At 35.9% G+C, this 12,799-nt stretch overlaps 1 protein-coding gene across 3 annotated transcripts in view; it reads right to left on the minus strand.

The window, feature by feature from the left end:
• The window catches only part of Nars2 (asparaginyl-tRNA synthetase 2, mitochondrial), a 148,287-nt gene that overhangs the window by 124,337 nt on the left and 11,151 nt on the right, over window positions 1-12,799 (minus strand). For all 3 annotated transcript variants that reach the window (XM_077797640.1, XM_026387292.2, XM_026387293.2), the window contains one exon: window positions 6,191-6,271. In XM_077797640.1, coding sequence (XP_077653766.1) covers window positions 6,191-6,271 — 81 coding nt within the window. The remainder of the gene's footprint in view (window positions 1-6,190; window positions 6,272-12,799) is intronic.

The following is a 12,799-nucleotide window of genomic DNA, read 5'->3' on the forward strand; positions in this document are numbered from 1 at the left end:
TACAAGAGTACAACAGGAGTTGGAGATAAAGAGTTTAATGTTAGCTGAAAAAAAGTGGTTTATTTGTTTTGTTTTTCTCAGAAGAGGTCTTGACTTGTGTTAGCCTACATATCATCTAAAAAGTTTTTAAGAGTGTAAGGCCCAGTACAGGGGAGGGGTGGGGGAAAGTTTAAAAGAAAATGGGTTAGAATAATTAAAAAGTGAAAACATCAAGCAGAATCCAAAACATGATATGTTCCAAAAAATTTACAACAACCCAAATTCCTGAGGGCTGGTAACTTCTTACTATCATTTCTAGAATGCACACTCGTTTAGAAAGGAGAAATGCTAGTGTTTACATCAGCCTGATCTTGTAAACTATTTTCCTTATTTTTAATTAGCTCTTTGAAATTTTCATACATATCAACCACTTAAACCTTACAACCTATAAATACAGTGTTATTTACATTTTGTAAGTGAGGAAATTGAGGATCCTGGTAGTAAAAATAAGTCAAAAAATGACTAGTCTTTTTGTGTGCATGTGTGGGGAGGTGGGGGATTGAATTCAGGGGCACTCAACTCAACCACTAAGCAATATCCCTAACCCTGTTTTTGTATTTTATTTAGAGAGAGGGCCTTGTCTTAAAGCCTTGCTTTCACTGTGCGTGGCTTTGAACTTGTGATCCTCCTGCTTCAGCCTCCAGAGTTGCTGGGGTAACAGGTGTATGCCACCTCACCCGGCTCAAAAACTGACTAGTTTTTTTTGACCCATTAATTTCTGGTATGTTTGTGTGGGAAGCTTCTTAGACCCATTCCTCTGTGAAACTGGTAAAAGTTTTTTAAAATGAACAGTAATAACAACAACAGACATTTAAATTCTCTGGCCATGATCCTAAAAGCATGCAGTAAATAAAGAAATATCTATTCAGGAAAATCTACGAAAACTTGATAAGGACTAAGGTGTCTGCTTTGTTTGCAGCCAGAGCCCATTCCCTCCTAATCCCCTCACAGCATGGCATGACAGAAACTCCACTCCAAGAACAAAGGTTCTGTTTACGCCAATCCCAGGTGGAAGGCTCTGTCCCCAGACCATGCATGGGCTATGGTTTCCAGGTCAGCAGAGGAAACCCAGGAGACCTGGGGCTGCTGTCACCCCCTCCACTGAGTATTCAGCTTCTAAATCAAGATGTCACACAGAGAATCATCCATTGTCCATGCTTCTAGCATTAGAGCTCTGGCTCTAAGATTTTGCCTGGGCAGGGTATCAGGCCATAAAATAGAGGTTGGATCCCTCCTCAAAGGCACTGACTTTATTTGCAAAAGAGTGTGGAAAACTTCTCTAACTGAATGGTTCTCTCCAACACTGGTGATTTGGTAAAAGGCAATCAAGAGATTGGCAGATCCGTTGGAGATAAAGGTTAAACTGTAGATCTATCGGTGTGCCAGAGACATACTGGAAGAGCTAGAAAAGCCCTTTCAAGGTCACAATAAATCTCACACACTGATTTTGAAAACTATTCCCTTAAAGGAGTTTGAAATTGACTGGATCAGTTTGAGATAAAGTTTATGCTCTAGGACACTGTTAAAACATTGGAGCAATCACACTACATGTGGTCAGGGGAAGAAACAGCCAAAGGAAACCCTGTCCAAAGAAGTGCCATCTCTGGGTGATTGTGGGCACATCAAGCCTGTGCCTGAGGGCAACATCACAGCCTTTACACTGCTGAGGGTTGGGGAGACTTGTATGTTCAATACATAAAAGTATTCCTGTGACTCAATCAACAACAAAAAGACAAAGGATCCAATTTAAAAAATGGGCAAAGTACTTGGATATTTCTCCAAAGAAGATATATAAATGGTCAATGTGAAAAGATGCTCAACACCCTTAGTCATTAGGCAAATGCAAATCAAAACCACAATGGGATACCACTTTGCATTCATTAGGATGACTATAAATCAAAGACATAAAAAATAACAAGCATAAGCAATGATACAACGAAATTAGAACCCTCATATGCTGCTGGTGGGAATGTAAAATGGTATGGCCTCCTTGGAAAATAGTTTGGAAATTTTTCAAAATGTTGAACACAGTTACCATATTACCCCTAAATTTCTTCCAAAACAAACAAGATAATGTTTATCTCCATCCATAGAATCTTTTTATAAATGTTCTCAGCAGTATTACTCTCATAACAGGTAAAATGTAGTACACCACAAATGTCCATTAACTGATAAATGGATTAAAAAAATAGTACATCCCCACAATGAAATACCAGTTTGATATAGAAAGGAATGAAGAAAGGACACATATACAACATGGATGAACCTCAAAAACTGTGTTAAGTCAGAGATGTCAGATGCAAAAGACCATATGTCATATGAATCCATTTATATGAGGTGTTCCAGAAGAGGCAAATCTATAGAAAGTAGCATTGTGGTCAGAGCTGAGAGTAAGAATGAGAAGAGACTGCTAATAAATACATTGGCTTATTTCAGAGTGATGAAAATGCCCTCAAGTTAGAAAGTGGTGAATGGCTGCACCACTTTCTGGATATACTAAAAACCAGGGAGTGGTACATATGTAAGTGGGTAAATGTTATAGTATGTAAAACATGTCTCAAAACATTTTTTTTCCTTAAACAACAACAACCAACCAACCAACCAACAACAACAACAAAAACCCCAAACTACTCCATAACCTCATTCTTAAAGCTAGCCACCTTTATTTTCTATAATTTGCCAATATGAACCTTCAAATCTGTTCACTCAGAGTCTAATAAAACCCCTTCAGCTCAACTTAACTTTCCAATTCTTCTCACATTGTTCCCCTTACTGGGAATACCTTCCCTAAGATATAGTTAAATCACATGTTCATTTTGAAGATTTTTCTGACCGACTCAATTCTCCCTGACAATATTTTGCTATAGATTTCATATCATTTATAATTGGTAACACTGTAACCTCAAATATATATAGTCTCATCTATTCCTCATCAACTTCTAGTCTGCCACAGCTCTAATTCTTGCATTCTCTTGCATCTTCTCAGAAACAAATTACAGATACGTCTGAATTTCTGATGGCATTACACTCTGATAAACCCATCATAAATTGAAGATACCATAAATTGAAAATGTATTCAATGCTCCTAATACACTGAACATCACAGCTGAGCCACATAGTACATTGTAGAGTATCGTTGTTTATCCCCAAGATCGTGTGGCTGACAGGAAACTGTGGCTTGCAGCTGCTGCCCAACATCATGAGAGAATATTCGTATCAAGTATTGACAGCCTGGGAAAAAGATCAAAATTCAAAATTCAAAGTATGGTTTCTGTGCTGGAGAATAGTAGCTCAGTGTTCAATTCCCAGCACCATAAAACCAAAACCAATGTATGGTTTCTGCTGAATGCCTATCATTTTTGTACCATCATGACATTAAAAAATCAGTAAGTTGAAGTATCCTAAATTGGGAACAGTCTATAGTTGCTTCAGGATTGTAAAAACCAATCATAATTTTGGAAACTCAGCTAGGACCTTAAGACAAAGAGGAAAAAGTATACAAATAATAAACGCATGATAAATAATATCAAGGATTAAAAAAAAAAAAAGCATTTTCCTTACTTTATCAAATCCTGCCAAGTCAGCAGGTTTATAGGCCAGAATCTCAATTACGTCTTTCTATCCCTCATAACATTTAGCATAGCACTTGAACACAGAGGTATCAAATGTCTGCTGAAAAACAAATAAATGCCTTGAATGTGACTTCTTACATCTACTCAGTGGTCCCAAATCTTAATATCCACAGTCATAAATGAGGAAATGTGGAAAAGAAAACAAAAATCATAAGGCATATATTCAGTTCTCAATAAGAGTATTAGAAGTTTAAGTTCTTACTGTACTTTTTAAGGTTTTAAGGTCACCTCTGATACCTTCAAACCTAAATTTCTATTAGCCATTTTTATCTTAAAAATGATTACTGACACTTCAATGCTGTCACAGGAAAAAAGAAGGCTGTTAAATGAAGCAAGATTTTTTTTTTTTTTTTTTGAGGCGGGGTGGTACTGGGGATTGAACCCAGGACACTCAACCACTGAACTATGTCCCCAGCTCTTTTTGAGACAGGGTCTTCTTGCTAAATTGTCCAGAATGGCCTTGAACCTGCCTCAGCCTTCCAAATAGCTGGTATTACAATTGTGCACCACCACACCTGGTAGAGAAGTAAGAATTCAAGAATTTAAATACAAAAGTTCCACTTCTTTAGACCCACTTCCTAAAAAGTGGTTGCCAACATTCATACCCCTATGCCTCTACTAGTAGCCAGGAGGAAATTAAGAATGAATCTTGTAAGGACACAGGTGTGTAAGGTGTATGAGGTGAGAATAAGAAAAAATACTGCTTACAAAGGCAGAGCAAAAGGTGAGTCTTGGTATCTGAACTTCTGAAAGCAACAAAGATAGCAGGCCATACATAACACAAAAGTCACAGATGCTGAAATCTGATCTAGACCCTGACTATAGTAGGATCAATGAATTCAAGAGCATGTCTTTCTAGTACTCTAATTCCATTATGTAAAATTCCTCTCTCTGGCCCTGAAATGATATGAACTTCATTTTTCATTTATTTAGCTTTAGAAATATATTTTTTTCCTCTTCCTATTCATATTTATGCAGTAACTTTCCTTTGGTTGTTTAGCAACCAAAATACACAGACTATAATCACTCAGATCTACTTAGATTTTCCTGGTAGTATAGAAATTATCTCCCAATTTATCATTATTTAAGTTTGTTTAATTTGGGTCTCTTTTAAAATTCCCTTATTATTTGTAAAAACTCCTTGAAATTATACTTTTGCTTTTCTGTTTTTTAACATTCCATAGTTTAGATGAAAGGATCATGAAATGCATTTAAGGTTAAGTAATTTTTCTTCACATCAATATTCACAAAGAGAAAATAAACACCTAGAAAAGAATGTTTTTTAGAATACACTATTATTTTGTCATTTGCTAACTTCTTTGAACTCATATATAGATGCTAACACTTCCACTTTAAACATTCAACAGGTTTTTTAATTCTGCTTTTTCCAAAAGGTTAACTACCATCCAGATTTCTTCAAGTATGAAGAAAGACAACATTTGATTACTATTCCTAATAATAATGACTTCAATACGTCAGGACAACTTTTTACAATGAAAACTTTGTTCAAAAATATAAAGAGAAAGCATGGTTATCAAGAGCCAGAAAGCCCTAAAACTGAGAAAGCAGTTATATACACATCTTGTCAGCTAATAAAATCAACCGAATGTTTAAAGAACCACCTTGATATTTACTAGAGTTAAAGAATTCAGCAAATAAATAAAATACAAAAAGCACAACTCATCAATTTAGTTCTCTTTGTCCATCAGTATGTGACTAGCTAATGACTTTTTCAGCTGTAAAACTAATAAATGAAAGGCTTTCAACTGACTATAAGAAAAGTTGGAAAAATTTTTTTTCCTGCAAGAAGGGCAGGCTGACAGTACCTGACACATAGTAGGAAATCCAAAAATGGTTGTTAAACAAAGAATTAAACTAAAAACCTTAATGGGGTATATACACAAATCATTTCTTATGAAAATGTAATTTTTCTATTTTATTCATCTTTTTAAATACTTTTTTTAGCTGTAAGTGGACACAATACCTTCATCTTATTTATTTATATGTGGTGCTGAGGATGGAACCTGGTGCCTCATATATGCTAGGTGAGCATTCTACTGCTGAGCCACAACTCCAGCCCTTTTATCCACCTTTAAAAATATGATTTATGTTCAAGCATCAACTGATGGTTGAATTTGCAGAATATCTTATAATCCTTATTAATCTCTAAATTTCTCTAATTAACCATTTCAGTGGCTTAAGGAAAGCAAGTAAAGTACTAAATTAAAAATTCATTCCTTTTAGTCACAGTATTAGTAATATGGCTAGTAGGATAGGGAGTCAGAGCAGTTGTAATGTATTAAGAATTACTACAATCAATTTCAGGTGCTACCTATGGTCTTCTTATTAAATTTAAAACGGGGTTAGGGATATAGCTCAGTTGGTAGAGTGCTTGCCTTGCATGCAAAATCCCCAGCACTACAAAAATAAGTAAGTAAGTAAATAAATAAATTGAAACAAACCCTCAGGAGAAAAATATCAAACAACAATATTTTTCCAAGATGGGAAATAGAACTCACCTCAACTTGGAAAAGCTCTCCAGCCCCCTCACAGTCATTGGATGTAATTATTGGAGTATGAATGTGCACAAAACCACTGTTCTGGAAGGAAAAGAAAAAACACTCTTTTCAATATATCTGCACATGAAAAAATTCCAAGAATATACACTGTGTTGTTATACTATTAAAATGGAACTCTGAGAATGCCACATCAAATCCCCCCAACCTTCCAAATATGAGGCTATTGAAAGATGGTTGAGTATTTTACTATGCACAGAAGCACAAAATTTTTTAGATTTGGAACAGACTTAGAAATTAAGTTCTCTAATATCTTTATTTCAAAGATAAGAAAGCTGAGTCCCTGAGAGATTTAGTAAATTGCCAAAAGCCACATAAATAGTCAGTGGCTAAGCCAGGGTTGTAACCCCGCGCTCAGGCTCTGTATTGCTATTCCCTCATTTTCTACTTCTCTAAGTTACTGGTGTTGGTTCAACAAACACACATGTACATGCACGCGTGTGCACGTGCGCACACACACACACACTCAACCAAGGTTAATGCATAGTAATGCTGCCCGTATTATTCAGGGAACACAAAGCAATCAATATGAAGTTCAGTTATGTGGGAATAAAACCTCAACTGTGATAAACCATCAAAAAGAAAAAATTAAGGCTAATAGGGACTAAAGAAATGCATAGCAAGAGAGGCAGAAATGACTAGTGGGAAGTCTCTGTCATTCGATCGATGGCACAATCACTGCATGTAGCACAGACAGTGTACTTCCTTGGCCTGAAGAGTATTCTGAGCAGCATCAAGTCCATCCATCACTAGGCGCCCAACGGCAGTTCTTCCCATCAAAACTGAGACTATTTCCATTAGTAAACCACAAAAGCTGTTGCTAGTAGGACTGAAATAACCCATCAACTTCAAGGCTACACTTCTTTCATTGTGACTATGTATGAAGGCAAAGGTTATAGTCAGTATAGATGTAGAAGGTAGCTAAAAATAAATTTGTAATACAAAGCCAGAATAGCATGTGTTTAATGCAAAATTCTAGCCTTGAAATCAATACAATACACTCACATCTATGCTAAATTCTGCCTATCACCAGTAGAATATAACATCTCCAGGCACTGTCAGGGATCTCCCAAATTTGAACTTTTATAATTATATTATAATTATATTTAGCCAATGACTTATGATATAGGCTGATTAAATAGTCAAGCTATAAATTAAGCCCCAGAAAGTATTCAAATATGTACTTAACCTGAGAGCAATGTGCCTAGAAGTGCTGCACAGAGCACATCATAGAGAACCATGGATATACAATCAATAACATTACTTCATAAAATTTTTATCTCCTAGGAGCCAAGAATTATGAACATGAATCATTTATTCTACATGAATGTAAGCAACTATGAGCATGAGTGGAGTAAACAAAGAAAGGAAGTGAAAAATTCAAAGGAAATGAGGGTGGGGAAGGGGAGGTAGAGCGAGAGGAGAAAATTTAATGGCTGAATGTAATTATCAAAGTTAGAAATGGTCAAATGCCACCAGGAACAGCACTGTAAACCTGAGGTCAATAATTACGGGATTCAAAACAAAAGTCACACAGGAGTAGGAACCATTTTTAATACTTAACTAACATCAAACCTTTACAAAATGGGTTACTACAGCTTTTTAAGCTTTAATGCTGCTAGCAAAGCTTATTGAAGTCTCTAACATTACCAAAGAGCTATACATGAGAATACAAAGGAAGAACAATAAAGCAGTGTACACAAAGTCCAAAAAAGAGAAAGTGGGAGGAAAAACAGATAAAATGAAAGTCAAGAGCAAGGAAAGGAGGAATGCTGTTAGTATCTGCTCCAGAGAGGCTACCAGTATTAGGTACTTATACCACCCCAGAGCAAAGGGGTTTCTAAATAGAGGTATGAGGGCCAGAAAAGGAGCCAAAAGTGGAAGTAAATCCTTTACCCAATTGTTAGACTCCACCTGCCACTTCCAGATTGAAACAATCTGATACACATTCTAGAAACAGGTATTTTAGAAGGTTCTGAGTATCCAAAAACTACAAAATTCACATACTAAGGCCCATACACATCACTCAGAAAACTAGTGGATATTTTCCCTTTACACTTAACTGAAATAAATATCATTATTTAATCACCATCAACAGAAATGTGACAGTAATTGCTAGACACTAGCATGCCATTCGCAACAAAAATCAACAGCAAGAGGAATCCAAAAAAACCCATAAAAAAAAAAAACAAAAAACACATAAAAAGCAGTCACAGGCACTCCAAAACACAGGCCATCCAACACAGGGGTTTAAAACCACTCCACTCCATGGCAGACTCTGAAGGACTGCCATCCAGTAAAAGGCACAGCAGCCTTTTACTGCTTCATTTGAAAAAGACAGGCAAGCATGCAATCCATTCTAGGAACACTTAGAAAAAAATGGGCCCAAAGAGAAAAACTTCAGTTATTTGAAAAATTTGGCTCTTCTAAATGACTCATTTTGAGGACCATAGACAGCAAAGTTTTAGCACATGGCATGTGTGTCAATTTTATGAGCAAACCAAGTTAAATACAAAATATTTTCAATACTAAAACCAAAAGATAACTCTAGATTTTCAAAACATCCTAACTTAAAGTACCTCTCAAGTTTCTATTTCTTCCTACATTTCTCAATTTTTATTGATAAATTTGAAATGTATGAAAATTTTACATTTTAAAGCTTAACATCTTTTAGGGAATTTAAAGTAGAAGAAACTGTACCAAATAGATGATATGTAATTATTATTTTATATGTCCTAAGAGCGCTACAAGTGACTACTTTAAACAAGTCAATCCTAAATGTCTCACATACAAGTGGATAACATAGAATGACACATCAGGATTATATTTTTCAGGGCATGACAATTAAAAAATGCATTTATAGCACTCAAAAAGTATCTACCTTTATAACTATCACCAATAGTGTTAAAATTCAAATTATTTTCAAGCACTTTTCTTACTTTACATTTTCTAGTTTATCCTCTTATTTAATTATTTGCATATCTGTTAAGGCTTCAAGTAATAAAGAAATGTATGAAGGAGGTGAAGTCTAACTTGTCAATGGATTGCCAATACTACCACCTTGTGGCCAAAAAAATCCATAAAATTGTTTTAGTATTAAAGCAGGTCCACTTTATCAACTGTTGAAATCTTTATCAACTGTTGAAACACTATATTTTTAGATCTGAACAGATTTTATGTTTGTGTGGTTCAAGCACTACTGAAAAGCCATATGGAAGTTGCATAAGAAAGTTTGAGAGCATATGTAAACAGACCCTTTCAAATTACAATGGGATAACATTGTATAATGTGATTTATTTTTCTTTAAGTAGGTGCCTTAAAGGCATGGTGTTCTTTGTCAGTTTCAACAGAAATTAACTCTGATGGAGCTTCTTATTCTTAACTTTTATGTATTTGTTTTTGGTACTAGGAATTGAACTCAGGGGCACTCAGCCACTGAGCCCCATCCCCAGCCCTACGTTATATTTTATTTAGAGACAGGGTCTCTCTGAGTTGCTTAACGCCTTGCCCTTGCTGAGGCTGGCTTTGGACTCTTGATCCTCCCATCTCAGCCTCCCCAACTGCTGGGATTACAGGCATGCGCCACTGTGCCAGCTTTATTTCTTGATTTTGAGATAGAGTCTCATTAAATTGCTAGGGCCTCGTTAAATTGCTAAGGCTGACCTCAAACTTAGACTTGCACCACTGTGCCCAGCTAATGGAGCTTTTTAAAGAGCATGAACTCTCTTGGTGAGCTACAGCTGGACTGGGACTGCATGAATTTGGATATAGTTCAGGGGAAGCTTACGTTGGTAAGCAACCAGGGGAAATTAGTTGAATCTAAAGAAGGAGCAAGGGCCAAGTTCCAAAACCACATGAAATAACACTGAGTATTCTCTGTGATATCATCCTGGCCTTTTGGTGCCTTCCCACTGACATGAGAGGAGGGGCCCTTCAACTCAACAATTTGTTGACCACATTCCCCTATGGCTTTCCTAGGTGGAGAGAAATGGTTAAACAGCAGAGATGAGACAAAATGTCTTTATTCATTACAGCAACCCACTTGAGTAACACCAACAACCCTAAAATTAATGCTTACTATTCACATAATACATATCTATGACCAAGATGGAGAAACAGGAATTGAATCACTTTCCCACTTGAAACAATCATAAAGCAAAAAAAAAAAAAAACAATAAAAATAAAAGGCAACCCAGATGAAACAATGATTTTCACGATACTGGATATAAGACAATAAAAGATATTGATTTGGGGCTGGGGTTGTGGCTCAGTGGTAGAGCACTTGCCTAGCACATGTGAGGCCCTGGGTTCTATCCTCAGCACCACATAAAAATAAACAAAATAAAGGTATTGTGTACAACTAAAAAAATAAATATTAAAAAAAAAAAAAAGATACTGATCTCTGAGGGATGGGAAGTGAATGTTGAGCCCTACCAGTCAGCCAGCTTATGATACTGAGCTCTTTCAGGTCACAGCATAGGGAGACAGTGATAAGGTAAAGCCCAGAAGACTCCCTAATTCGAGGAGAGACAGTTGAGACCAATGTGGCTGAAGTTCATGGGACATAGTATCAAAGAAGAGAGAACTGGACAGAGAACTCCAGAGATCTGCAGAGGGTCACCCAGGAGTATTAGGTAGAGAACTGATGAGTGCCTACATGGAGGAAACTATCCAAAACTGGGGAAGGAACTGAAAAAATTAAGAGGGAACAGCACACAGTGTTTACATGCTGGCTGGATGGTCTCACAAGCCAGATTAGAAAAACTCAGTTCATAAGGTATTAGGTATAGTATTTTGTAGCAGGAAATACTTAGTACTAGACTAAACACTGTTCCAAACCTTCTAAACAAAAAATAGAAGCAGACCCAAAAGGATCAACAGTTTTCAACTAACAACTGCATACCAGAACAAAGCTCAAGAACCTTTATAAATATTCAGCACCCAAAGTAAAATTCACTATGTCTGGCATTAATCAGCAGATATGCAAAAAGACAGGAAAATATAAGCTATGAAACTAATCCATCCATCAATCAAAACTGACCCATAGTTGACATGTTAAAATTAAAAGGACATAAAAACGGTTTTCAAATTAAAACTGTATTCCATATGCTCAAAAAGTTAAGTAGACACAAAAGGAATAATAATAATAAAAAAGCCCAAAGTGAATTCTAAATATGAAATGTAGGGGCTGGGGTTGTGGCTCAGTGGTAGAGAGACCTGGGTTCGATCCTCAGCACCACAAAAAAATAAATAAGTGAAATAAAGATATTGTGTCCAACTACAACTAAAAAATAAATATTTAAAAATAAATAAATAAAAATAAATATGAAATGTATAATGTTTCAGATGAAAAAATACACTGGATAGGAAAAAAGATTAGTAAGCATAAAGAAAAACCAATAGAAACCATCAAAAAGGGAGGGAAAACATCCAAAAGAAATAAACACAGGAAAAAAGGATTTTAAAAAAAGAAAAGTACATCAGTGGGCTATGGACAGCATCAATGCACTAATATATGGATAATTTCAGTTCCTAAAAGAGGAAAGTAACAGAAAAATATTTGTACCAATACTGCTAAAAAAAGAAAAAGAAAAAAAGAAAAAAAACTTCATGAAGATGATAAACTTAGGATCCAGGAAATTCAATAAACCCTAAATGAAAAACAAAGAAAACTGCATCAAGACACATCACAAATTGATAAAAAAAAAAAAACACCACAAACAGTTGTTATGGTTTAGATATGAGGTGTCCGCCAAAAACTCACATGTGAGACAATGCAAAGAAGTTTAGATCAGGCTATGAAAGGCTTAACGGAATCAGTGCATTACCCATTTAGGTGGATTAATAGGGTAGTAACTATAGACAGGTAGGGTGGTGGCTGGAGAAGACAGGTCACTGGTCACATATACAGCCTTTGGGGCATATATTTTCTCTGACAAGTAAAGGTCTCTTCGCTTCCTGATTGTCCTGTTCTGAACTGCCTTCTTCTGCCACACCCTCTACCATGATGTTCTGCCTCACCTCTGGCAAAGAGCAATGGAGTTGGCCATCTATGGACCAAGACCTGTGAAACTGTGAACCCCAAGTAAACTTTTCCTCCTCTAAAATTATTCTTGTAAGGTCTTTTAGTCACAGTAGCAAAAAAAAGCCGACTAAAACATCAATGATAAAGAAAAAATCTTAAAGTCAGCCAAAGAAAAAAAGACAAGGTGTGCATAGAGGATTAAAGATAAGTATGACATCAGATTTCTCATTGGAAGTAATGCAAATGAGAAGACAGTATCATGGCAACCTTGAAGTACTTAAAGAAAAAAACCTGTCAATGTAGAATTCTGTATCCAGAAAAAGTATCATTTGAAAATGAAGATAAAATAAAGATGTTACAGACACATAAACTTTCAAGGTCATGGATATGCTCATCATCTCAGTTGTGGTGAAGATTTCATAGGTTCATAATTTATCAGATTATATACTTTAAATATTTACAGTATTTATTCCTTAATAAGCTCTTAAACTATATATGTACACCTGTGACATTTGATCCTGAACCAA

The sequence above is a fragment of the Urocitellus parryii genome, chromosome 4, assembly GCF_045843805.1.
Source record: "Urocitellus parryii isolate mUroPar1 chromosome 4, mUroPar1.hap1, whole genome shotgun sequence".
NCBI lineage: Eukaryota > Metazoa > Chordata > Mammalia > Rodentia > Sciuridae > Urocitellus > Urocitellus parryii.